Source organism: Euleptes europaea, chromosome 2, assembly GCF_029931775.1.
Source record: "Euleptes europaea isolate rEulEur1 chromosome 2, rEulEur1.hap1, whole genome shotgun sequence".
NCBI lineage: Eukaryota > Metazoa > Chordata > Lepidosauria > Squamata > Sphaerodactylidae > Euleptes > Euleptes europaea.
Genome location: NC_079313.1, coordinates 141,427,432 through 141,454,888, shown reverse-complemented (window position 1 = coordinate 141,454,888; position 27,457 = coordinate 141,427,432). Strand labels below are relative to the sequence as shown.

At 53.5% G+C, this 27,457-nt stretch overlaps 1 protein-coding gene across 1 annotated transcript; it reads left to right on the top strand.

Annotated features, from left to right (window-relative positions):
* The first annotated feature begins 936 nt into the window (after nucleotides 1–936).
* LOC130473439 (protein-glutamine gamma-glutamyltransferase E-like) lies at nucleotides 937–25,954 on the top strand. Its single transcript, XM_056844959.1, has 12 exons — nucleotides 937–1,297; nucleotides 1,503–1,745; nucleotides 4,327–4,445; nucleotides 5,113–5,241; nucleotides 6,564–6,741; nucleotides 8,731–8,866; nucleotides 16,834–16,937; nucleotides 17,635–17,880; nucleotides 18,895–19,191; nucleotides 20,462–20,622; nucleotides 21,951–22,084; nucleotides 25,807–25,954. The coding sequence occupies exons 1-12, from the start codon at nucleotides 937–939 to the stop codon at nucleotides 25,952–25,954; spliced, it is 2,256 nt and encodes a 751-aa protein (XP_056700937.1).
* Nucleotides 25,955–27,457: the final 1,503 nt, after the last annotated feature.

Here is a 27,457-nt window from a genome sequence, read left to right as displayed (position 1 = left end):
CCTCCCGGCCAACAGGTGCCGGCTGGGGGATGGTTCCCTGGAGGGGGCACAGGCGGGCAGTGAGGGGCCAGAACGAACCCCTGCCAGGAATATGGGGCAGTGCCAGAGAACTGCTCTCTCCACACAACCCCAACACCGATTTCCTGGCTGATTTATTCACACGCTTCTGCCCCGTATCCTATACGGGGCCTTCAAGTGGTTTACCAGAAATGTTACAGCAATTTTTGTTCACACTACTGAAATAAGTCAGTCAGCACAAATACGGCAGCCAAAAGCTGTGTGGCCCTAAGCATGGCAGCAATCCCAAACCAGAACAGACCTCAAACGCCAGACCTCTTCCTGGAGGGGAGGGGGCACGTCGTGCTGGAGGGCCTGAACTGTGGTGCCCTCTTCCTACCCCCACCCCCACCTCTAGCAGCTCTGCGGTGCTTCACTGCCTTGACGGGCCAGGGTTTTGCTTGTTTGTAATGGACGTTGAGTTCTCATACTGCTGTGAGCTGCCTTGGGCTCTTCTGCGATGCAGCACACGGGGAACGAGGGCAGTTAATAAGCACGCTGCCCCCTTGTGCCCCCGCCCGCCCCCTTCTTGCTGCCCAGTGCCCAAGCGCCCCATGCCACAATACACCGCTGCTGGGGGCGGGAGGGGGCTGCAGTGCGAAGGGAGCCGAGCCGGCGTCAGGCCCAGCGGAGCCGTCCCGGGGCCCTCTGGCTGGGCGGGCAGTCAGCAGAATGACCTCCTGTGTTAGCCCCTCGCTCCAAATGCCTCAGGGGGCCCCAACCGCTCGCTCCTTCTCTGTAAATGGTTGGCGTAGAATGAGTGCAACAAATGCCGTGATGTTCTTGCTCCAGAGAAACAACCTCTGTAACCAGCCAGTGGGATTCAGGGGGTTAACTTGAGGGTTGACCCCAACCATCACCAGAGCTTGCGGGGGAGCTATGGTCAGCTTCTTTACCACAAAGGAATCCCTGGGAAGGGGGCCCCTGGGCTACTCACCTGGGGGTGGGGGGTGGCGTCTTCTCGTGCAGGCAGGAAAGGGAGCCCCCTCCCCATCCGCGGGGGTTGCTGCGGGGGCAAGGCCTGACTGCTCTGAGTCTTGCCTCACCTCTTCTCCTCGCCTTCTTCCAGCACTGAATCTAGCAAACGTTGACTGGAAATGGAAAGAGAACACCCTGGCCCACCACACTGACCAGTACAGCACCAAGGAGCTGGTGGCGCGGCGGGGACAGCCGTTTGCCGTCACTCTGACCTACCGAGGGACGAAGCCATCAGGGAACCTCACAATTATCGCGGAAACAGGTATGCTCCTCTTTCTCTCCCTCCTGGGCCTCCCTCTGCATACCCCTCCCTGCCACGATACAGCCCCTTGGGTGTAACCGTCAATCAATCAATCAATCAATCAATCAGTAGCAGATGGGTGGACCTCTGGCCCTGGCATGGGAGGCCCTCTCGGCTTGAGGGGGTGTGGCTTTCCTCATGGCGCGGTGGTCTCCTTTGTCCTCAGGGGCCACCCCTGCTCTTCAGGCCAAGACACGGGTGGCCTTTGCCGTGACCCGGACTCCACGCAGCGGCGCTTGGAGCGCGGTCCAGACCTCCGCTGACGCCAGCACGGTGACGGTCTCCATCTCGAGTCCCGCCAACGCCATCATTGGACGCTACAACCTCAGCATGACGACCGGCTCCGGGAGCAGCGCCCCCGCCGCCAGCCTGGGCACGGTGGTCTTGCTCTTTAATCCTTGGCTGAGAGGTACAAAATGAAGGTGGTCCTCGCAGTCACCCGTGGGCGACGGCAGTTGGCAGAGCTGTTGAGATCATCTTCTCCATGGGGGAGGGGGAGGTTAGCCCTTCCTTTGAAAAGGGGACATCATCATCATCATAAGCTGGAGCTTCCTGATCAGCTGCTTAGCCGGATGGAGAAAGTGAAAAGCTGTCTTGGCTGCGCGCCTGCCCTGGGCCTGCAAGGACAGGGAGGCATGCAAGGTCACGCCCCAGACTCCTGACAGAGGGGGGCGGTACCAGCTGAGCCCCGTCAAGGGTGGGAAGTTGAAGCCACCACCCCCGGACCACCCTGGCCCAGGCACAGAGCTTCAGTGGCATGACGGCATCCTTGTGGCCACCATGAGGATCCCGCCGCTACTTTAAAGCCGTTTAAAAACGCTGTGAGGGCCCAATGCTGACCAGGCCTGCAGCGCAAAACGCTCGTGCTCCTCCCCACCTTGTCAAGTGCTGAAACACCTGTGAGTGAGTGCGTGTGTGTGTGTGTGTGCAGTAGTTTCGGCGCTTGATAAGGAGTGCAGGGGGGTACCGGACCACCTCCGCCCGCTGTGTTGCCCTCAGTTTTAAACTACTCCTCTCCTTTGGCTCTCAGCTCCAGCATTTCCCTCCCCTTTCTCGCCCCAACCTCAGCTTGCTGACTGGCTCCAGGAGCAGTGCCTAAAGGGAGGGGGTTGAGGAGGGGGGGGAACCTCACCAGGGTACAATGCCAGAAAACCGCCCCCAAAGAAGCCATTTTCTCCAGGGGAAGTGATTTCTCTTGCCAGGATAAGAGTTGTGCCGTGAACAAGATCTTGGGGTACAGGTGGACCATAAGTTAAATATGAGCAGCGAGTGTGATGCAGCATCAGAAAAAGCTAATGCAATCTTGGGGTGCATCAACGGAGGCATAACATCCAAATCTGAATATGTCATTGTCCCGCTGTACACTGCATTGGTCAGGCCGCACCTGGAGTATTGTGGGCCGCTCTGGAGGCCTCACTTCAAAAAGGAGGTGGACAGAATGGAGCGGGAGGCAGAGGAGAGCCATGAGGAGGGTCAGGGGCCTGGAGACCAAGGAGCCCCACGAGGAAAGGCTGAGGGAGCTGGGAAGGTTCAGTCTGGAGAAGAGAAGGCTGAGGGGGGACATGATGACTTTCTTTAAGTATTTGAAGGGCTGTCCCTTAGAGGAGGGCAGGGAGCTGCTCCTGGTGGCAGCAGAGGATCATAGGAATCGCAATAATGGGTTTAAATTGCGGGCTGAAAGGTGCCAGCTGGATATCAGGGAATTTTTTTTTTACAGTTAAGAGTTGGAATTGGCTGCCTAGGGAGGTGTGTGAGCTCTCCCCCCCCCCCCCCCACTGGCAGCCTTTAAGCAGAGTCTGATCAAGCACTTGTCAGGGATGCTCTAGGCTGATCCTGCATTGTGCAGGGGGTTGGACTAGATGGCCTCTATGGCCCCTCCCAACTCTATTATCCTATGACTCACTGTAAGGTTGCCAACGACCTGGGGCACAAAAGATCCCTCTCCTTAAACAGAGGTGAATTTGTCATGGCCGGGAGGTAAATCACATCACATTAAGCCACAGTTGTGAAATGTGAAAGGCATTTCCCTCCTGAGTTGTTGGCAATCCTGAGCCACGGGGCAGCAGGCAAAAAAAAGCCCCACTTCTCAACAGCATCAAACCCGTGTGTGGAAATGGCCCGGCTACGAAGGGCAGGCTGGTTCTCCGCTCTGCCTTGCCTGGTCCAGACCCCACCCCCAGTTAAGTCCCCAGGACACAGGCAGGGCCTCCTTTGGCTGGCTGGCTGGCTGAGGACCACACCCACCCACCTACCCACACCCTCTTGCTATACCCCAATGCCTCCGGGGGGGGGCTGATGAAACTTCCCAGCCTCTCTGGCTAAGGCTGTGCCTTGAAGGTGCCCCCCCCCCCAGCTAGAGCCATCTCAGGATGCCAAGCAGCTGGGCCACACGGAGTGCGCAGTCGGAGGGGTGAGCAGATGGAGGGGGGGTCCAGCTCAGAGGCCTCATCAGGAACCTCATGGCGGGGAGGGGGGAGGAAGAGGGGGTTTGGCATCTGCCTCTCTTTCCTGGAAAGGCAAAACTTGTGCTGCAGGAGAAATGCTGGCACTCAGCTGAGCTCTTGGCTTTGGGGACGCCTCCCCGTGCCCCCCGCTGATTCCCATGCCTTGGGGGAGTCTATATGCGGGCAGCTCAGTGTCGGGACAGGTGCCCTTTCCAGGCCCCGCCTCTTGCAAGCATTAGGAGACCACAGGGTTGTGGTTGAGGTGTGCCAGCCTCCAGGAGGGACCAGGGTATCTCCCAGAATTACAGCTCGTCTCCAGTTTCCCTGGAGGAAATGGCAGCCTTAGGGAGTGGACTGTACGGCAGCGTCATGTCCCACCGAGGTTCCTCCTTTCCCCAAATCCTGCCCTCCCCAGGCCGTTCCCCTCAATCTCCAGGCTTTCCCCAGCCCAGCGAGGGCAACCGTCGGTTGGGGCTGGCAGTGGAGGCAGCTTCGTCTCTCCCACCCCGAGCCTCTTCGCTGCAGAGCGTGCGCCTTGTCTTTCAGGGGATGATGTGTTCATGGCAAACATTGCCGAGCGCGAGGAGTATGTGCTCTCCGAGTTTGGCCTGGTCTTTGTGGGCAGCGCAAATCACATCTCTCGGTCTGGGTGGAACTTCGGACAGGTACGTTCAAGGGGAGGAAACAACCTTCGACCAAGGGAGAGGGAAGGGTTCTGGAGGGGGGGGCTGCATCTGTTGAAGTTAGCTCTCTAATTTGAGCATCCCTGAGGACCCCCCCCCCCCGCCAACTCTCCCACCTCTGGATTTCACCATGGCCCAGAATGACTTCCTCTTCCCCACTTTCTTAATTGTACAAAATTGTGTGGAAGGAAGGAGAGGGCAGAGAATGACAGACAAGCAAGAGCTGAGGGTTCTTCCTACTGTCTCTGCTTTGGAAAATGAAGAAGAGTTTTTCTCCTGATCCTCTAAGCCGGAGTCACTGAATACCTTGCAGGTCCCAGCATTCCCCTCTGACGTGACACCCCCCACCCCACCCCCAGAGCTGGGCTTCAGGACCTTTGGAGAATTTCCAGAAAAAGCCCAAAGTTCCCCCAGAAATTCTTCAGCAAGGCTCTGAAAGACCCAGGCCCTTCTGAATGGAGTGGGGCCGCTCTTGCCTCAGCTCCATTTCAAACCCATGTCATTGTGGGGGTGGGGGGTAGGGGGGTGGGACTCCTGTCTCAACCATGGAGTGTGTTTAGAAAGAGCTACCTGGGCCAAGGATTTGCCGGCCACAAAAGGCAGGGCAGGACCAGCTGCCTGGCTGACATCTTCCTCCCTCCGCGCACAGTTTCAAGAAGGCATCCTGAACATCTGCCTGGCCATGCTGGACCGGAGCAGGAGCTTCACGCAGGACCCCCACAGCGACCTGGCTCGCCGCAACGACCCCAAGCACGTGGGCCGGGTGATGAGTGCCATGGTAAGGAGGGCCGGGCGGGGGGCTGTGGGGCTGCTCAAGGCCTCATGCGGCACCCCCTTGCCAGTGCTCCCAGTGAACCAAGGAGAGGCGACCCCTCTCCGCCCTCCCCTCTTCTTCCCACCCCTATGGAGGGAGGCCCCTCCTCACGGGAGCCAGATCTCCCCAAGGCAGCCGCGGACCAGGCGCTGGCCTGCCAGCCCTGAACTAAAGGAAGTGAATGGAGATTCAGCGGCACAGTCCGGGGGGAGGGAGGGGGGAAGTTCGGGCCCCAAAGACCCCATCTCAGGAAGCCAAGAGAGAGACTTCAGTGGCAGGATGCAGGGGGGGGGGCTGATTCCTCATGGTCCAAAGGTCTGTTCTTGGATGCCTTGCAAGAATGCAGCGTTGAGACAACCTTCCCCCCCACACTGGTGGAAACAAGAACCAGGCGACTTTGGGGAGTGGGGCGCAGTCTGAAGAACGGGGGGGGGGGGAATCCCACGCCCGAGAGGAGGAGGCAATAGTGAGGGAGGGGCTCTTCCCCAGCAGGGGCTCAGGGACAGGCGCCCAGGGCTCCGCCTTTCCTCCTCCAGTCCAGCTGTGCTTTGCTGATGAGCAGAAGCAGCACTTGGCAGGCCAGGGAGGGGGGCTGCTGAGTGCACACCCCATTGAAAGGGATGCCCCGCAGATCGTGGGTCTCCGCTGATGAGCAAATCTGGACATTCACCCTCTGCGCTGCACAGTTTCCACCGGCATCCGCCCCCGTCTGTGCTCGTGCCGGCGGGCTTGGCCCGGGCCTTGCTTGAGTGGGACGTCCATCTACATAGCCGTGGCAGAGGGGAGACGAAATTGCCTGCAGAGCTTGGCAAGAGTCGGGGGGGGTGCATTCCTTCCCCTTCCAGGCTCCTCAAGGGAAAGGTGCCCAAAGTTGGGAGGGGGGAATTCCCCAGAACTGCTGCGGAGCAGCCGGTGGGCGCGGGCCTTAGAGGACCTCTCCCTGCCTGCCTGCGTGGCGTAGTGGTTAAGAGTGGTGGTTTGGAGCAGCGGACTCTGATCTGGAGAGCCGGGTTTGATTCCCCACTCCTCCCCATGAGTGATGGAGGCTAATCTGGTGAACTGGATTTGTTTCCCCCACTCCTACACATGAAGCCAGCTTGGTGACCCTGGGCAAGTTACAGTTCTATTAAGAGCTCTCTCAGCCCCACCTACCTCGCAGGGTGTCTGTTGTGGGGAGGGGAAGGGGAGGTGATTGTAAGCCGGTTTGATTCTTCCTTAAGTGGTAGAGAAAGTCGGCATATAAAAACCAACTCTTCTTCTTCTTCCTCCTCCTCGCCTTTTCCCAGGTGAACAGCAACGACGACAAGGGGGTGCTGCAGGGCAACTGGAGCGGCAACTACGCGGGTGGGGAGAACCCCAGCAGCTGGACGGGCAGTGTGGACATCCTCCAGCGGTGGAAGGCCGCGGGCTTCAAGCCGGTCAAGTACGGGCAGTGCTGGGTCTTCGCCGGAGTGCTGACCACCGGTGAGTCTCCTCCGCCCTGGTGGGAGTGGCAGCCTCAGTGGCCGGGGGGGGAGGGGGCGTCTTTGCAGAGCAGTGGCACCAGAAGGCCAGGTGTGGGGGGGTCACAGGCTTGGCTTGGCTGTGCAGCATTCGGGGCTGCACCGGGACAGGAGCCCCTGCCTCACACCCTGGCCCCTCCGCCTTGCGCTCCCTCCTTCGGAGCATGTGCAAAGAGCCCCCAAGGCTGGCTCCAGCAGCACACTGGCCTGCCTTCTCCCTGCAGTGCTGCCTTTCCGCCCCCTGACTCCTCGCTGGCCAGTTCTCCGGCTCTCTCTTGGCATTCCTCGGCTTCGGTTGGTGGGTTTTGTTTTTTCAGGCTTGTGACGCTGGCGTGGTTCTCTCTCATGCTGGGCCGTGGACTGTCCGTGGCCCAGGGGCCGGCCAGAAGTCTTCTGCTGCACACATCCCATCCACCCATCCACCCCCGGGGGGCTAAGGGAGAGGGGGCAGGTGCTGAGCTGCAGAGGGGCCAGGGGTGGCTCAGGGCCACAGCCAGCCACTCTCCTCCCCACCCAGGGACTGCCCTTGGACGCCAGCCAGGCAAGGCGGATGGGAAGAGGGGAAAGGCCCCCCAGTCACACTGCAGCCCCTCCTCCCTGTTGCATTGCTGCTGGGTGCCCACTGCCCCTCTCCTCTGTAATGGGAGGAACGTGATCCCACTCCCCGCCCCCAGCACGGGCTCCCAAATGGCTGCTTTAGCAATTGGACTCTATGGCACTGAAGTCCCTCCCCTTCACAGACCCCGTCTTCCTCAGGCTCCACCCCAAAAACCTCCCACCGGTGGCAAAGAGGGACCTGGCAACCCGAGACTGGCAGTGGCTCTCCAGGGTCTCAGGCTGAGGAAGGTCTTCCCCAGGGGCTGCTCCTCTTCTGCTCTCACCCTGAGCCACCGCCCCTCCCTGCCCGTGCCTGACCGGGTGGGGCTGCTGCAACCTCCCCCTTCGGTCCACAAGGAGGGGACAGACCCTAACCCTAACCCAAAGGGCTCCCAGAACAGAAGAACGCAAGAAAGGCCCTGCTGGATCAGACCCAGGCCCAGCAAGCCCAGCAGGCCGTTCACACAGCGGCCAACCAGGGGCCTCCAGGAAGACCACAAGCAAGACGACTGCAGCAGCATTATCCTGCCTGTGCTCCACGGTGTGAGGCTCTCCAGCCACCATAGGCTATTCTCAAAAAGCCACTCGCTCAGACGGTCAGGTCAGAAGCAGGTAAACTTTATTGAAGAAGCAACAGGTTGAGCCAGGCCCTCGCAGAGGCAAAGCTGCCAGTGAATACTTAGAAAACAGTGCAAGGTTATAAACATGTCTACAAAGCAGGTGCCAGCTCAGTCCTTTGGGAAAGGAATTGATAACAGCGTCTAAGGCAGAGCGGAGAAGCGAGCATCAAAACAGAGACTTGGGCTTGCTCGTTAGCCGTTGCTTGCTAACAGTCAAGGACACGGGGGGGGGGAGGGAGTCACTGGGAGTGAGAACATCTCGGCAGAGGCCTGACTCATGTCAAGAGCCTTTGTGCCAGACCTTTAGCCGCTTGGACAAGCGAAACCGAAAGTAAGGCATGAAAGTACCTCACACACGGCACCTATTATATTAGGCCTGCTCCTCTGGTACTGGAGAGAATAGTTATGCATCGTGACTAGTATCCATTTGTACTAGTAGCCATGAATACTTGTCTCCTCCAGGAACATGTCCACTCCCCTCTTCAAGCCAGCCACCACCACATCCTGGGGCAGGGAGTTCCACAATTCAACTATGCGTTGTGTGAAGAAACATTTCCTTTCATCAGTTTTGACTCTCTCGCCCTCCTGCTTCAGCAGATGACCCTGCGTTCTGGTATTACGAGAGAGGGAGAAAAGCCCCTCCCTGTCCACCCTCGCCATCTCCCAGGCATCCTTTGCACCCCACCAAGGGAGGGCCAGTCCCAACAGCCTTTCTCTCCCTCTCTCTTGTTTAGTCCTCCGGTGCCTGGGCATGCCGACGCGCATGATTACGAACTTCAACTCTGCCCACGACACAGACAGATCCCTCACGGTGGATGTCTACTATGACGCCGCTGGAAACCCTCTGAGCATGGGAGCAGACAGCATCTGGTAACTGGTCTCTTTCCGCACTGCTCTGGCCCCCACGGGGCTTCTGTGCACACAAGCAGGGCCCAGCAGCAGGGCCAAGGAGAGGGAGGGAGGGAGGCCCCACAGCTGGAGTCTCCCCTTTCCCCACCCGCCCCTCCCCTCCCCACACCACCCATGCCAGTTCTGTGGTCTTCTGGCCAGGCAGGCCACCAGTAGCCCCTCCCTGGCTCCTCCCTCTCCTTCATGTCACCCCACCCCACTGTCAACCACCTAGAGCTGCAGAGCTTGCCACTCCCCCCACCCCTCCCTCAGCTCATTCAGATGGGGCTCTCCAGGTGTCTTTGGCTCCATGACCCTTCAGCCCCCGAGGCCGCCCTCCCCCAGAAATCCACCTTCGCCCAGTACTCTAGCAATAATCTTTGAGAATTCCTGGAGGACAGGAGAAGTTCCCGCAGACTGGAGGAGGGCAAATGTGGTCCCCATCTTTAAAAAGGGGGGGAAAGAAATCCCAAACAATTATCACCCAGTCAGCCTAACATCAATACCAGGTAAAATACTAGAGCAGATAATTCAACAGACAGTCTGTAAGCACTTAGAAAGAAATGCCGTGCTCACTGATAGTCAACATGGGTTTCTCTAAAACAGGTCATGCCAAACTAATCTCATATCTTTTTTTGAAAGAGTGACAAGTATGGTCGACGAAGGGAATGCTGTAGATGTAGTGTACCTTGATTTCAGTAAAGCCTTTGATAAAGTCCCCCATGATCATCTTGAAACAAAGCTAGTAAAATGTGGGCTGGACACTGCTACTGTTAGGTGGATTGGGAATTGGTTGACCAACCAAACCCAAAGGGTGCTCATTAATGGCACAACTTCATCCTGGAGAGGAGTGACCAGTGGGGTACCACAGGGGTCTGTCCTGGGACCGGTGCTATTTAATATTTTTATAAATGACTTGAATGATGGAATAGAGAGCATGCTAACCAAATTTGCAGATGACACCAAGTTAGGAGGGGTAGTTAATACCCCGGAGGGTAGGGTCAGAGTTCAGAATGACCTCGATAAACTGGAGAGCTGGGCCATAAGCAATAAAATGGATTTCAATAGGGAGAAGTGTAAAGTACTTCACCTAGGCAGAAACAACATAAGGCACAGGTACAGGATGGGAGAGAGTTGGCTTGACAACAGTACATGTGAAAGAGATCTGGGAGTCTTAGTGGACCACAAACTGAACATGAGTCAACAGTGTGATAAGGCGGCTAAGAAGGCCAATGCAATTCTGGGCTGCATCAATAGGAGTATTGTGTCTAGATCAGGGGAAGTAATACTACCACTGTATTCTGCATTGGTCAGACCTCACTTGGAATACTGTGTCCAGTTTTAGGCTCCACAATTTAAGAAGGATGTTGACAAGTTGGAGTGTGTCCAGAGGAGGGCGACCAGAATGGTCAAAGGTCTGGAATCCATGCCCTATGAGGAGAGACTCAGGGAGTTGGGTTTGTTTAGTTTGGAGAAGAGAAGGTTGAGGGGTGACATGATGTGTGTGTGTGTTAAGTGCTATCAAGTCGCTTCCGACTCATGGCGACCCTATGAATGAAAGTCCTCCAAAATGTCCTATCTTTGACAGCCTTGCTCAGATCTTGCAAATTGAAGGCTGTGGCTTCCTTTATTGAGTCAATCCATCTCTTGTTGGGTCTTCCTCTTTTCCTGCTGCCCCCAACTTTTCCTATCATGACAGTCTTTTCCAGTGACTCTTGTCGTCTCATGACGTGACCAAAATACGATAGCCTCAGTTTAGTCATTTTAGCTTCTAGGGTCAGTTCAGGCTTGATTTGATCTATAACCCACTGATTTGTTTTTTGGCAGTCCACGGAATCTGTAACACTCTCCTCCAACACCACATTTCAAAGGAATCTATTTTCTTCCTATCAGCTTTCTTCACTGTCCAGCTTTCACACCCATACACAGTAATAGGGAATATGATGAATTAATCTAGTCTTGGTGGCCAGAGTCACATCCTTACACTTCAAAATCTTTTCTAGCTCCTTCATGGCTGCCCTTCCCAATCTCCTTCTAATTTCTTGGCTGCAGTCTCCCTTTTGGTTGATGGTGGAGCCAAGGAATAGAAAGTCTTGAACAATTTCAATTTCCTCATTGTCAACCTTAAAGTTGTGTAATTCTCCTGTAGTCATTACTTTTGTTTTCTTGATGTTCAGCTGTAGTCCTGCTTTGGCACTTTCTCTTTTAACTTTCAGCAGTAGTTGTTTCAAATCTTCACTATTTTCTGCCAATAATGTAGTGTCATCAGCATATCTCAAATTATTAATGTTCCTCCCTCCAATTTTCATTCCACCTTCATATAAATCTAATCCAGCTTTCCTAATTATATGTTCTGCATATAGACTGAAGAGATAGGGAGATAAAATACATCCTTGTCTGACACCTTTGCCAATTGGAAACCATTCCGTTTCTCCATATTCTGTTCTAACTGAGGCCTCTTGTCCAGAGTACAGGTTGCGCATCAAAACGATCAGATGTAGTGGCACACCCATTTCCTTTAAAACTGGCCATAGCTTTTCATGATCCACACAGTCAAAAGCTTTGCTGTAATCTATGAAAAACAAGCTGATTTTCTTCTGAAATTCTCTCGTACGCTCCAATAACCAGTGTATATTTGCAATATGATCTCTAGTGCCTCTTCCTTTTCTGAAACCAGCTTGAACATCAGGCATTTCTCTTTCCATATATGGTAACAGCCTTTGCTGTAAGATTTTGAGCATCACTTTACTTGCATGAGAAATTAATGCAATGGTCCGATAGTTGTTGCAATCTTTGATGTCTCCTTTCTTGGGAATTGGAATGTAAATGGATCGTTTCCAGTCTGTGGGCCATTGTTTTGTTTTCCATATCTGTTGGCATATTCTTGTCAAGATTTTGATGGACTCCGTTTCTGTGGCTTGGAATAGCTCTATTGATATCCCATCTACTCCTGGTGATTTGTTTCTCCCGATTGCTCTCAATGCAGCTTTCACTTCACTTTCTAAAACTGTAGGTTCTTCTTCAAAAGATTCTTCTTGGAAAGAATCTTTTATCCTTTCATCTCTTCTGTATAGTTCTTCAGTGTATTGTTCCCACCTTTTCTTTATTTTGTCCTGTTGTATTTCCATGCTGATCTTTCAGCATGCCTAACCGTGCTTTAAATTTCCCTTTGATTTCTTGGATCTTGTGGAACAGATCTCTTGTTCTTCCTTTTTTGTTGTTCTCTTCTATTTCTTTACACTGGTTATTATAATAGGTCTGTTTGTCTCTACGTGCTAGTCACTGGGACGGTGCACCTAGACTTTTGATTCTATTTCTGTCACCTTCTACTTTTGCTTCTCGTCTATCTCTGGCAATTTTAAGAGTTTCCTCAGACATCCATCGAGGTTTTTCTTTTCTTTTGGCTACAGGAATAGTCTTTGCACATTCTTCCAGTAGTCATTACTTTTGTCTTCTTGGTGTTCAGCTGTAGTCCTGCTTTGGCACTTTCTCTTTTAACTTTCAGCAGTAGTCGTTTCAAGTCTTCGTTATTTTCTGCCAATAATGTAGTGTCATCAGCATATCTCAAATTGTTAATGTTCCTCCCTCCAATTTTCACTCCACCTTCATCTAAATCTAATCCAGCTTTCCTAATTATATGTTCTGCATATAGATTGAAGAGATAGGGAGATAAAATACATCCTTGTATAACGCCTTTGCCAATTGGAAACCATTCCGTTTCTCCATATTCTGTTCTAACTGTGGCCTCTTGTCCAGAGTACAGGTTGCGCATCAAAACGATCAGATATAGTGGCACACCCATTTCCTTTAAAACCGACCATAGCTTTTTGTGATCCACACAGTCAAAAGCGTTGCTGTAGTCTATGAAACACAAGCTAATTTTCTTATGAAATTCTCTTGTATGCTCCAGTAACCAATGTGTATTTGCAATATGATCTCTAGTGCCTCTTCCTTTTCTGAATCCAGCTTGAACATCAGGCATTTCTCATTCCATATATGGTAACAGCCTTTGCTGTAAGATTTTGAGCATCACTTTGCTTGCGTGAGAAATTAATGCGATGGTCCGATAGTTGCTGCAATCTTTGACCTCTCCTTTCTTGGGAACTGGAATGTAAATGGATCGTTTCCAGTCTGTGGGCCATTGTTTTGTTTTCCACATCTGTTGGCATATTCTTGTCAAGATTTTGATGGACTCTGTTTCTGTGGCTTGGAATAGCTCTATTGATATCCCATCTGCTCCTGGACATTTGTTTCTCTCAATAGCTCTCAGTGCAGCTTTCACTTCACTTTCTAAAACTGTAGGTGGTTCTTCAAAAGATTCTTCTTGGAAGGAACCTGTCATCCTTTCATCTCTTCTGGATAGTTCTTCAGTATATTGTTCCCACCTTTTCTTTATTTTGTCCTGTTCAGTTAATGTATTTCCATGCTGATCTTTCAGCATGGATAAACGGGCTTTAAATTTCCCTTTGATTTCTGTGGAACAGATCTCTTGTTCTTCCTTTTTTGTTGTTCTATTTCTTTACACTGGTTATTATAATAGGTCTCTTTGTCTCTACGTGCTAGTCGCTGGGACGGTGCACTTAAACTTTTGATTCTATTTCTGTCACCTTCTACTTTTGCTTCTCGTCTATCTCTGGCAATTTTAAGAGTTTCCTCAGACATCCATCGAGGTTTTTCTTTTCTTTTGGCTACAGGAATAGTCTTTGCACATTCTTCCTTGATAATATCTCTAGTTTCTACCCATAGTTCTTCTGGTTTACATTCACTTGAACTCCGTAATGCAAATCTGTTCTCCCAGCAAATGAGCTCAGGGGTACCCACGGCAGAGGGTCAAGGAGCACGCTCCCCCTGCACCCGAATAAATCAGGTGTGGGTCACTTGCATTTGCTACATTTTTTCAAGTCCCCAAAATAATAATAGAATCATAGAGTTGGAAGGGACCACCAGGGTCATCTAGTCCAACCACCTGCACAATGCAGGAAATTAACAACTACCTCCCCCTACATCCCCATTGACCCCAACTTTTCCCCCAGCATGCAGGATCCCACAATCAAAGCACTCCCGACAGATGACCATCCAGCCTCTACTTAAAGACCTCCAAAGACGGGGACTCCACCACCCTCCGAGGCAGTGCATTCCACCATCGAACAGCCCTCACCGTCAGGAAGTTCTTCCTAATGTTTAGGTGGAATCGCTTTTCTGTTAGTTTAAATCCATTACTCCATGTCCCAGTTTCTGGAGCAACAGAGAACAAGCTCATCAACGTGACATCCCTTCAAATATTTAAACATGGCTATCATGTCACCTGTTCAACGCATATAATAGGAACATGGAATGTGAGAAGCATGAATCAGGGTAAGCTTGAAATTGTTAAACAAGAAATGGAACATATGGACATTTCAGTCCTGGGAGTAAGTGAATTAAAGTGGACTGGATTAGGACATTTTCAATCAGAAAATTACAAAGTGTTTTATTCAGGGAATGACAAAAAGAGAAGAAACGGAGTTGCTTTAATAGTGAGGCAAGATGTAGCAAAGGCAGTCAGGAGCTGTAATGCAAAGACTGACCGAATAATATCAATCAGACTTCAGGGAAAGCTATCAACATAAGCATCCTTCAAGTTTATGCCCCAACTACAGATGCTGATGAGGAAGAAATTGAAAGTTTTTATGCCAGTGTTCAGGAAGAAATTGATCAAACAGCTAAACAAGATATGCTGATAATCATAGGTGATTGGAACGCAAAAGTAGGAAACAAAGCAGAATCAAATGTTGTTGGCAGATTTGGGCTAGGAGCACGGAATGAAGCAGGAGAACGCCTCGTAGAATTCTGTGAAGACAACAATCTGTTCATTGCAAACACATGTTTCAGGCAACCAAATAGACGATTGTATTCATGGACATCACCAGACGGCCAGTATAGAAATCAAATAGATTATATAATTGGAAGCAGAAGATGGAGAAGCTCTATTCTCTCGGCCAAAACATGACCAGGAGCCGACTGCGGTACAGATCATGAATTGGTAATATCGAAAATCAAGATAAAGCTTAAGAAAAACACCAAAACATTCATAGCACCAAAATACCATCTAAGCAATATTCCAGAAGAGTTTAAAGACCATGTAAGGAACAGATTTGCATTACTAAGTTCAAGTGAATGTAAACCTGAAGAACTATGGGTGGAAACTAGAGATATTATCAAGGAAGAATGTGCAAAGACTATTCCTGTAGCCAAAAGAAAAGAAAAACCTCGATGGATGTCTGAGGAAACTACTGACTACTGGAGACTTACCCAACTTAATGACTACTGGAGACTTACCCAACTTAAAGGTTGACAATGAGGAAATTGAAATGGTTGAAGACTTTCTATTCCTTGGCTCCACCATCAACCAAAAGGGAGACTGCAGCAAAGAAATCAGAAGGAGATTGAGACTGGGAAGGGCATCCATGAAGGAGCTAGAAAAGGTTCTGAAGTGTAAGGATGTGTCAAGGGCAACCAAGATCAAGTTAATTCATGCCATCGTATTCCCTATTACTATGCATGGGTGTGAAAGCTGGACAATGAAGAAAGCTGATAGGAAGAAAGTAGATTCCTTTGAAATGTGGTGTTGGAGGAGAGTGTTACGGATACCATGGATGGCAAAACAAACAAACAAACAAAAAACACCCAACAACAACAAATTAGTGGGTTCCAGATCAAATCAAGCCTGAACTGACCGTAGAAGCTAAAATGACTAAACTGAGACTATCAGATTTTGGTCACATTATGAGAAGACAAGAGTCTCTGGAGAAGACAATCATGATAGGAAAAGTTGAGGGCAGCAGGAAAAGAGGAAGACCCAACAAGAGATGGATTGACTCTATGAAGGAAGCCACAGCCCTCAGTCTGCAAGAACTGAGCAAGGCTGTCAAAGATAGGACACTTTGCAGGACATTGATTCATAGGGTCACCGTGAGTCAGAAGCGACTTGACGACACTTAACACACACACAGTGTCTTTCCTAACCTGGGGAATTCGTTCTGTCTGAGTTTCAATTGGTGTGGTTTTAAATAGCCTCTGAGCATCCTATAGGGATCTGCGTCTCTTTGTGTTTCCTTTTCAGCTTCCTTTTAACTATTGTTCCCATTTTTGCAGTTCCCTCTTTTGAAACCGAATGTTACAGTTTTGGACTTCGGGGGTAACTTCCTCCCGTTGACATGAATGCTGAACTGAATAGCACTGTGGTCACTCGGTGACCGGTTGGTGCCACAACCAGGGGCTGAGCCGCTCTCAGAACCAAGTCCAAGATCACGACCCCTCTGGCTGGCTCCGTGACCAGCTGTTCCAGGGCACAGCCATTTACTGTGCCTGGGAACCCCATTGCTATGACTCAAGCACAGGGTTACCCAGTTCACCCTTCCTGGCCTCCAAGCCCCAGACTCAGCTTGTAAGCCCCCCACCCACCCCGGGCAGGAGAGTGTCATTCTGGATCCTCCTAGACTTGAGTCCTGGATCACCTTAGAGACCAAACAAGATCCGCAAGGCATCAGCTTTCAAGGGTCACAGCTCCATCAGGTACAAGTGATCCCTGAGCCCTGATATCCCAGCCAGCGGGTGCTAAGAAGGGGGCCACTTCCAGAGGAGAGGAGTCACAAGGAAGGGAGCTCTGGAGGGCAGAGGCCATTCCGGTCTGCAGTAGAACAGCTCAACTGGAGCGCCGGAGGGGCCGGCAAGGTTTTCGGGGCAGGGGCTTCAGAGAGTTCGTCCTTCTCCCTTTGCTAGATACAAAGAAGGGAGGACTCCTCCCCCCGCCCCCTCTGCTGCTGCTGGGATGCTTCTTCCTCGGGCATCGCTGACTTCCTTAGGATCTGTTTGCTTTGGGCACTTAAGCTGGCTGAGAACTGGCTGGCTGCCCCCCCCCCCCCCCGTGGAAGACTCTTTTGGGCTCACCAGCTCACGCTTGCTTGCAGGAACTTCCATGTGTGGAACGAAAGCTGGTTTCTCCGAGCTGACCTGGCCCCTGCATTCAATGGATGGCAGATTTTAGACGCAACGCCACAGGAGAGAAGTTCAGGTAAGGGAGACCTGCTTTGGGTTTGACCTAGGCCAGCTTCTGGCATGGTTGCCATGTGGCAGAAATGCCCTCCGCTGACTACTGGGCATTCCCAGCACTCCCACTTGCCTGGCTTCCAAGAGCCAATTCACCCTTTCCTTTGCCAACTTGGCTACACAAAGAACCCAGCATGACGTGTCCACAAGTACATGTGATGGTGGGAATGGGACATGCGCACTGAAGGCACCAGGTTTCCCCGCAATCCTGCCCTGACTGTGGTTCCTCTGGCAGCACAGAGCCTGCGGGTTGCCCTTCCCACTCGAGGGTCTTCCTGGTTTGAGTTCCTCCCTGACCCCCCCCCCTTGGAAGATCACAAGAAGAGTTCTCTTGGATCAGCCCAAGGAGGGCCCCAATAGAGCATCGTCCAGATGCCCGAGGAAGCCCCCCCCCCCGGCAGAGACTTGGAGACCAAAGCCGCCCTGGTGCTACTGAGCCCCCCAGCTGCCTCCCTGGCTGGGTCTCCTCCTGCCCAAACCCAGCTAGGCTCGGGCCCATGGCCATGCCCTGCGAGCACTCCCAGCGAACTGCAAGAAGAAGCCACCCTTCCTTTGGGCCAAGGCCCTCATTCGCTCCTCCCCACTAGCTGCTTCTCTGGTATTGAAGGGGGGGCTTCCACCCCGTTTTTCTGCCCACGCACTCCCTTTTCTGAACCCTGCAGGCCTCTTCCAGTGTGGCCCAGCTTCTCTGATAGCCATCAAAGAGGGAGACGTGGACCTGCGGTATGACAGCCCCTTTGTCTTTGCGGAGGTCAACGCGGATCGCGTCACTTGGACACACAACCCGTCCACAGGAGAAACCAAGAGACTTTACACGGAAACCAAGTCTGTTGGCCAGTACACGAGCACCAAGGCCGTGGGCAGCTATGCCCGCGTGGACGTCACCAGCAATTACAAATACACCGAAGGTAAGGTGAGCCCCCTCCTCAGACAGGTGGGAACGCCTCCTGGCTCATTTCCAAATCTGGCTGCTGGACTTTTGCCCCCTCGAGGTGCCCTGCTTGGGGCTGGGGGGGGGGGCGTGTCTTCTGACTCTCCGCAACCCTTCCAAAGAGGGTCTGTAGCCGAAATCGTCCTGCAGGTAGAAGCAGAGTCGTCAGGATATCAGGGTGGGCAGCTCAAAAGAGCTTCCAAACGGCCTCTCATTTTCATAGAATCATAGAATTAAAAAATTGGAATGGGGCCTAAAGACCACCCAGCCAGACCCCCTGCACCATGCAGGATGAGACCTAAAGCATCCCTGACAAATAACCCCCCACCTTCTTCTTAATCACCTCCAAGAAGGGAGAGCCCACCCCATCCCTGGGCAACCGATTCCACCCCTGAACCACCCTTATCGTTAAAAGGTTTTTCCTAATATCACGCCAGTGTCTCCCTGCCTGTAATTTAAACCCATTATTACGAGTGCCGTCCTCCACTACAGACTGAAACAGCCCCCCACCCTCCTCTAAATGACAACCCTTCAACAGAGTAATCCTAGCCCCTCCCCCCACCCCACCTCCTCTTCTCCAGGCTGAACATTTCCTGAGTATTTCCTGGGTAGGGGTCACTGGGGAGTGGGGGGGGGGAGGGGAGGTAGTTGTGAATTTCCTGCTTTGTGCAGGGGGTTGGGCTAGATAACCCTGGAGGTCCCTTCTGATTCTATGATTCTATCTGCCCCGGAGGGGAACCGAGGAGGAGGTCTGCAGCCATTCGTGCCCCACGGGCCAACCAAGTCCTGGCAAAGAGTGGCCCGCAGGAGCACCGCCCCTCTCCCTTGGTGACCACGGGGGCTACAAACATGGCCCAGGGGCTAAGAGCCGGAAGGACTGTGGTGTCCAACTTACCATCAGCCCTGTGGAGGTGGATTCCTCTGGCCACAGCAGCCAGCAGGAAGGCTACTCACATGCAAGCCCTGTTCTCTCTCTCTCTCTCTCTTGCAGGCTCTGCTAAAGAAAGGACTGTCTTTGAAAAAGCTCGTGCAAAGCTGAATCTGAACACGATGAGCTCCACATCCGCAAAGCTGCTTCCTCCAAAGCCCAGCGTTTCGGGGAAATTCAAGGTGGAGCACACCCCGGAGGTGGGCAAAGACGTCCACTTGGCCCTGAAGCTCACCAACCACGCTTCTGAGCCGAAGACGGTGGAGGCGCACATGACAGCGTGGACCATCATCTACACGGGGATGCCCATCCATGAGGTCTGGAAGAACACCCAGTCTGTGACCCTGGGCCCCAAAGAAGGTGGGTAACCTTTCAGGCCCGTCCCAGTCCCCAGGTCACACTCCCCAGCCTGGCACGGCTGCTACACTGCGCCCCTTTTGCAGAGGGGCTCTTGCCCAGGGTGGGTGGGTGGGGGGTGGCTGTCACTGGGGTTTTCAGAGCAAGCACAAAGCAGACACCCTCTCTGTCTCGTGTTCTTCTGGTGAGTAGAAGGACGGGAAATCAGCCACCGTCAGGAGGGCTTCCACCAAACCCTGTGGACGATAAAGAAAGTAAAGATGTTTTGCTGCCACAGGGAGGGGGCACGGTCTGGTGAAGCATTTGCACAGTATTTGGGGGACGGAGGAGAGGCTGGAGGTGTGAAAGGGAGAGGGCAGGGAGAGGGGAGAGGTGGCAAGGCTGGAGATGACCCCCCCCCATGCAGGAGCCAGAGCCAGCACACCTGCTGCTGCTGCAGACGCGCACACACACACACACCGCTTGCCCATCCGGAATGAGGTAGTTGAGCCCCCTCCTCGGCCCCTGCCTCATGGGCTCCCCCTCCCCTTCTCTTATGACACCCCCCCTTTCTTTCCAGCCTCGGAGGCCTCCTGCCGTTCCCATTCTCTCTCTTTGTCAGGCAAAGTCCTCCTTGGCCATGTCTCTCTCTCTCTCCCTCTCCCTCCCTCCCTCCCCCTGACATGATGCCTGATCCTCTCCACCACCACAAGGGCCAGTGTGCAGTAGATGTTAGTGGGCCAGGCTAGGATCCGGGAGACCCAGGTTCGAATCCTCACCTGTACTACTCCTACCAGCGTGGGGGAAGGTGAGAGGATGCAGAGGGGGCCGGGCCTCTCTGTGCCCCCTGACATCGAAGGGTTGCAAGAGACCCACTGCAAAGAAAGAAAAAGAGGGGAAGATATTGTTGAGCACCCAAAGGGCGTGGCCCTGGACGTGCATGGAGGAGGCCCCGGGGAGTCCTGCCGGTCATTCTCTCTCCCCCACCCCCCATGTTTGTAAGACTCTTGTTCATGTAAATATAAAAATGTTTTTACCTCACGTTTCACCAAAAGTGCCCCCAAATCAGCTTACAATCAAATAAAAATACAATAAAAGCAGGCAGCTGAATTACTGTACCATTTGAAAAGAAAGGATAAAATATAACATCACGTAGAACAGGGACATGCCAGCAGCGTGAAGCATCTGATCCAAAGGGAACCCCCCAGCAAAGCCTGCCCAAGAGAGAGCAAGACACACCTCGGCTGGCGTAGGGGGCCTCTCTCGATCCTCTCCCGCTCTCCTCTGCCTCCAGAGAAAACCTTCCCTGTCAAGATCTGCTATGAGGAGTACCAGCAGCACCTGACGACAGACAACATGATCCACACCACAGCCTTGTGCCACACTCAGGAGGGGGAAGGGGACGTCTTGGTGGAGCGCATCGTCACCCTGGACAACCCCAGCCTCACCATTAAGGTCGGTGCCCCCCTACCCCTCCCCTTTCGCCTGCACGCTCCGGACCTGCCACGTCCAGGGAAATTAGTAAAAAGCTAAAAAGGCAAAAGCGATCTTGGGCTGCATCAACAGAAGCATAGTGTCCAGATCACTTGAAGTGATGGTATCGCTTTACTCTGCTCTGGTTAGACCTCAGCTAGAGTACTGTGTTCAGTTTTGGGCACCACAATTTAAGAAAGATGTAGACAAGCTGGAACGTGTCCAGAGGAGGGCAACAAAGATGGTGAGGGGTCTGGAGACTACGTCCTATGAGGAAAGGTTGAAGGAGCTGGATATGTTTAGCCTGAAGAGGAGAAGACTGAGAGGGGAGATGATAACCATGTTCAAGTACTTGAAGAGCTGTCATATAGAGGAGGGTGCCGAGTTGTTTTCTGTTGCTCAAGAAGGTCAGACCAGAACCAACGGGTTGAAATTATATCAAAAGAGTTTCCGTCTAGACATTAGGAAGAATTTTCTAACGGTTAGAGCAGTTTCTCAGTGGAACAGGCATCCTCGGGAGGTGGGGAGCTCTCCTTCCCTGGATGTTTTTAAGCAGAGGCTAGATGGCCATCTGTCAGCAATGCTCATTCTGTGACCTTAGGCAGATGATGAAATCATCTTGGCCATCTTGGCCATCTTCTGGGCATGGAGTAGGGGTCACTGGGTGTGTGTGGGGTTGTGAATTTCCTGCATTGTGCAGGGGGTTGGACTAGATAACCCTGGTGGTCCCTTTCAACTCTACAATTCTATTATTCTACTACCGTGAAGTGTGGAACAGCGCGGAGAAGGGGGACAAAGAGAAAAACTGGGGGAGACCTCTTTCTCCAACCATCGCCAGCAGGCACAGGGGGCAGGAGCAGGAGGCCCCCTCTGGGCAGAAAGTGGGGGTCACCATGCAGAACGGGCCGGTGGCACTTTTTCTGGGCATGTGGAGCAGAGGTGCAAAGGGAGGTTTCTGGGGCAAGAATGGCCCGCTGCACCCATGTCTCTTTCTCCACCCCGTCGCCTGCAAATTCTGCACGGGAGGCTCCAAAGCGCTTGGCTGGCTCTGTGCATCCTCCTGGGAGCTGCTTCACTCCTACAAGAATCTCTGCTTGCCAAAGGATCAGCCCCGGCAGAGGGGGCATCGTTGGGCAGGAGGAGTGGGCTTTGGGGGCCCCTCTTGGCCCTCCAAGGGGAGCCCGGGTGCCAGGAGGGCCTTGGCGTGCTGGAGCCCTGCCCACTGGCCACCCTGGCCTGTCTCCTTCCCCTCTCCCCGGCCCCGTGCTGGGGTTGGTGCTGAGAGCCTTTCTCTTTTTGCCTCGGGGCAGGTGCTGGGCCAGCCGAAGGTGAACGAGGCGGTGCAGGCGCAGGTGCTGTTCACGAACCCCCTGGCACTGGAAGTCAAGGACTGTGTGCTGCTGGTGGAGGGCAGCGACCTGCTGGCAGACAAGCTTAAACTGGAGTGAGTACCAGGGTGTCAGGTTGCCAACTCTGGGGTGGGAAATTCCTCGAGATTTTAGGGGTGGCGCCTAGGGAGGGCTGGTCGTGGGGAGGCAGTGAACCTCAGCAGGGCCCGATGCCGAAGAGTCCACCCTCCAAACTGACCGTTTCCTCCAGGGGAACTGATAATCTCCATAATCTGGAGATGAGTTATGATTCCGGGAAAGCTCCAGGCATCACCTGCCATCTGGCAACCCGAGCAGCACGTGGGAGGCCCCACCTTCCCGGGCCACGGTGACCACGGGACAGGGGAGGGGCTGTGTTTGAAGAAGGCTGCTTGCTTCTTTGGCACCTTCCCAAGGCCAGGCTGCCCTTTCCTAGCGCACAAAGCCAGCCCGAGCACAGGCAGCCCTTGGCATCACAACGGGCGTCTGTCTGCCAGGCAGGCCCAGCAGCCACAGAGCAAGAAGAAAGCCATGGGGAAGGCGCCATGAGCTCATCCGAGGGAGCCGCCTGCCCCCTGGCCAGCCCCTTCTCGAGCTCCTCCTTCGTTCCCCCTTTGGCAGAAAACTGAGCCACGAACACAGCTCCTCACCCTGGCACGGCAGTGGGCCGGCTCCTGGCTTCCCTCGCTCTTGGCTCGTCCGTGCCCTCTGCGCTTCTGAGCGGCCTTTGCCAGCCGGGGCTTGCTGTGATCAAGCCATGCATGTCCAGGCTACGGGCCTGTTGGCATCCCTGGCGACCTGTCCCTCCTTCCATTTCCTACACGTGCCCATTTGGATTGCCAGCGTATTCCTTAGCTTTCCATTGCCGGCACGTGGGCTTCTGTAGATGCCTCCTGCATTTCTTTGCAGTTAAGAGTGCTCGTGATCGCACCTTTGCTAACATCTTTTCCCAGAGGTCCCACTCAACTTGGGCTCCGTTCTCTGAGCAATTACCTGGCCATAGTAGCCTACCTAACATTTCTCAAAGATCAACGTGCCTGGTGTTTAAGGCGTTTGTCTGACTGCCCTGATGGTTGGCTTTCCACCTGGCCAGGAAGGCTTCCAGCACCAGTGTGGCCAGATCTGAGTCCTGCTGCATCACGGCATCTAACAGGATTTTTAGGGGATACGCTTTTGAGCGTAGTCATGCAGTCACTTCCCCCCTTCCCCCATCCCTGAGTGCTTCCTCCTCATTGGCCGAGTCTACCCTCGTGATGAAGACCACGCAAAGGACAGCCAGTCAGTCCCCTTGGCCCTCCTCCCACCTTCTGAAAGAGGGACATCCCGGCCCAGCATGACCGGAATCTGCTGGGCTTCCCGTGCTGAGCGGAGTTCCACAACAGACATCGAGGCCGTGGGAGCCTCCCCTCATTCTGGAGACCTCTGCGATGGTCCGTATCCTCTCCGGCATTGGGTGGTCTGTGGGAGACTCCAGCCACACTATTGCCTTTAGTTCTTTTGCCCTCTGTTCTTACCCAAATGTTTTCTCCACAAGGGCATCATGTTCACCCTCTTGGATTTCCATGCTGGACACAAAATGGTACCCCCCCCCCCACACACACACACACTCTCTCTGCTGAGCCAGTTTATTTTCAACAAGGAATACGGTTCAGTGGTTTCGTTCGACTCATGGGAGTCACTCCACCAAGCCTCCATTGTGCTAGTTGAACGGTAATGAGTGTAAGAATATAAGAACGTAGGAAGGGCCCTGCTGGATCAGACCAGTGAGAGTCCGTCTAGTCCAGTGTCCTGTCTCACACTGTGGCCAACCAGCATGGTGTAGTGGTTAACAGCGATGGTTTGGAGCGGTGGACTCTGATCTGGAGAACCGGGTTGATTCCCCACTCCTCCACATGAGAGGTGGAGGCTAATCTGGAGAACCGGGTTGGTTTCCCCACTCATACGCATGAAGCCATCTGGGTGACCTTGGGCCAGTCACACACTCTCAGCCCCACCTACCTCACCGGGTGTCTGTTGTGGGGAGGGGAAGGGAAGGTGATCGTGAGCCGGTTTGAGTCTCCCTTAAGTGGCAGAGAAAGTGAGCATATAAAAACCAACTCCTCTTCTTCATCATTATCATCCTCTGGAGGGCCAGACAAGCAGGGCATAGAGGCTGAGGCCTTCCCCTGACGTTGCCTGCCGGCACTGGAATTCAGAGTTTTGCTGCCTCTGGATATGGAGGCTCTGTTCAGGCACCATGGCTAGTAGCCATTGAAGTGGGCTTCCTGATGGAGGCGTTCAAGCGCCTCTTGCTTATTGCTCAGACTCCAGCATTATTGCGTAGATGCAGAGGGCCACAAATATTTTGCTCCACTGTTCGTTATTCCACTGTGGGCTTTTGAGGCATTCCCAGAGCTCCCTTCGTGGAGAAATAAGAGTGCCTCTCTATTCTGTGGTGGGCAGAGCTCATGCTGGAAAAAATGCTGTTTCCAGTTCTGGCTGCTTAAGGCAGCTAACCATATTAATTAAAAACATAAAACAGATTACATCAAAAACATCAACCCAAAACTTAAAATCACAGTTTGCGACTGCTTTAATCAAAGCAGGAAAAGGGAAGGGCTGCGAAAACCATGTTGCAGTCTGGAAAACCCATTTTCTGAGGGAAAGTTAGCCTGGGTACGTTTAGTCTGGAGAGAAGGCGGCCGGAGGGAGGCCCTGGTGGTGGACTTCACGTACCTGAAGGTGGGCTGCCTGGTGCAAGAAGGCAAAGCCATCTCCTCCGAGGCGCCCAGAGGGCAAAGTCAAGGTTTCACAGCTTCCATTACAGGGGGGCGGATTTGAGCTTCCGTTGCCACTGCCCTGATCTTCTGCATGGCCCCTCCCTTGTCTGCAGGGACTGGCAGCCGCAGCCCTGGGAGGGTCTTTCCTGGCACAGCGGTCTGAGACGCCAACACACAAAGCAAGTCTTGCTGTGCGGCCAGACTGTGGGGACAGGTCAGGTTTGCAGGGTGATCCAGGTGGGTGGTGAAGGAGGCACTCCTGCTGGGAGCGGCCAGCCTCTCCAGTGTAAAGAAAATACGAGGCAAAAGAAGAAGTGTTGGTTTTATTTCCGCCAGCGCTTTGCGTAGGCAAGGGAGGAGGGAGCCGGTCCTGTCGAAGTCCCTCTCCAGTTAGGGTCTGCAAACCCTGCTGAACTCCAGGTTGCCACACCAAAGTGTTCAGCGGGGAGGAAAGCGGGGGGGAGGGGCTTTTCCCTAGGTGGAGGGGCTTCATGGCAGCACATGGATGCCTTGGAGCTGCTGCGCAAGGGCCCTGATCACTTGGAGGGCCCGAAATACACACCCGGTCAGCTGCCAGGAAGCCCTTTTGCCTTTCCATTGTTACCCACCCCCATCCAGCTCAGGAGCGGCACACATGGCCCATGCCTCTGTCGTTGCAACACCCTTGCAGGGTAGGTGGAGTGCCAGCAGTTCACCCTCTGGCTGGCAGGGCTGAGCAGAGAGTGGGCTCTGGGTCTCCCTCGCCTCTGCGCACGTTGCTGCCGCTGCACCACAGAGGGCCGCTTCTGAGAGGAAGGGTCCTCCGCTGGAGAATCCCCTTCAGGGACGAGCAGAGCTCAGCCTGACCCTGTTTGCCCAGGGAGGCCCTGCCCAGCTAATGGGGCAAGGGAAAAGCAGGTGTGCCTTGCCAGAGTGCCCACGGCGGCTGCTCAGAGGGGGCTGAGAAGCAGCCGGGGGGGGGGGGGCTGGATGCCACAAAGGCTGGCTCTCCCCCTCTGCCTGATCTCGCTTGACCTTCCGCCTTTGCTCTTCCTTCACAGCGCACCTCCGCTGGGGGCCAAGCGGCAGGCCGCCGTCCAGTTTGCGCTGACCCCCACCAAGGCTGGCACCAAGCAGCTTCTCGTCAATTTCTCCTGCGACAAATTTCACGACGTCAAAGCCTTCGAGACGCTGGAGGTGGTGCAGTGAATCTGAAGTGCGCGGTGGCCAGGCGGCAGGGGAGGGGGCCACTGCTGTGGCAACCGACACTGGAAAATGCGCCGGCCGTGGGCCGTGGGCGCCTGCGCAGCAACCTTGAAATACACCTGGTCCTCTTTTGTCCTCACGATGTGACCTCATGTCCTGATTCTTTTGACAAATCCCTCTGGCCACAGAGCTGGGCCAGGCCAAGGTGGGGCCCTGCAGTAGGGTTGCCAACCTCCAGGTGGTACTACAAATGCACAGTACTGCTCAATTATGCAGAATTTCTTATACCTTTATCAACATGGTGTACAGTGCCAAAAAATTAAATAGAAAGTGAACAGTGAATTCCTATAAGCCTAAACATACATACATATACACATACTATATACAAATCAACTAGTCCCAAAGTCGGGAGATGTTGGCAACAAAGACAATGCTTGCTGAATAGCAAAGGGAAAAGTTGCAACAAATCTTGAAGTCTTTCATATAGCTGTGTCGCTTTTCTATTCGAAGTAGCTGGCAATGAAGTTGATGAGGTGCACAGAAGTTACACCGTAGGTGTGCAGAAACGCCTCCTTGTTCTAGAGCGTTTTCACCAATAAAATTGGCTTCATCAGCCTTCTCCAAGAACTTAATGGTTGCAAAGAATTTTAAACGGCGTTCTGATCGACTGCCCATGTTTCCTAAGCTTTCTCCAACCATTAAGTTATTGGAGAAGGCTGATGAAGCCAATTTTCAGAAGGGAAAGGGGGTCTCTACCATCTGGGAGGGTCCATTGAGGGGCTTATCTGCCCACCATGAACCTCTTTACTCCTTTGGTAAATCTGTTGGGGTGGGGGGCGCCATTGCCATGCCTGGCAGCAGGAAGTTCCCAGAGTGATTAAGTGATGCATGTGTTTGGCCCCCCGAGTGGTCTTGCAGGGTGACCCCCCCAGCGGTAGGCTTAAGGAGAGGGAGAAGAGGGTCTCTCTGGCCTACCTGACCAGCCTTCATTGGCTCCCTGCAGAAAATAGATGCAGTGTCTTTTGCCCTCTCACCCATTCCTGTCGGGGGGGGGGGTGTTCCTTTGGCTCTGGACTGGCCACAACTCCATCCCCTGTGGCCGCCAGCCAACCCTCCTGGCCTCCCCGGCCCCCTTTGTCCTGGATGAATGACCACAGGGAAGGGACTGCAGTGAGCGGTGCTGGGACGGGGTGTGCGGATCTCATCCCACCCCCCACCCCCACTACATTTTCAGACCACTTCCAAATGGCGGCAGCGTCCCCGTGGCAGACATGGGGATGCCCTCACATGCAGTGTGGCCCTGAGAGTTCATCCTTACCCTTAGATCTCCAGGTTGGGACGTAGGGTTCTCTAGCTCAGAAGGATCTAAGACTGGCGATCCACCCCCTCCCGTGGACAGAATAGCCTCTATTCAAGGCAGATGTTAGTTTGTTTTGCCAAGAAAAGGAATCTTTTCCCCCCTTGCAGAAGAGTCATTAGCTATGGAGCTGCTAGGATCGCCCAAGA

Excerpts from the sequence above, each read along its gene's own strand:
- LOC130473439 (XM_056844959.1), top strand. The coding sequence starts at position 937 with ATGGTCAGCTTCTTTACCACAAAGGAATCCCTGGGAAGGGGGCCCCTG. Across the intron at positions 16,938-17,634 it reads GCCACAGGAGAGAAGTTCAG|GCCTCTTCCAGTGTGGCCCA; the intron begins GTAAGGGAGACC and ends TGAACCCTGCAG. Across the intron at positions 19,192-20,461 it reads GACCCTGGGCCCCAAAGAAG|AGAAAACCTTCCCTGTCAAG; the intron begins GTGGGTAACCTT and ends CTCTGCCTCCAG.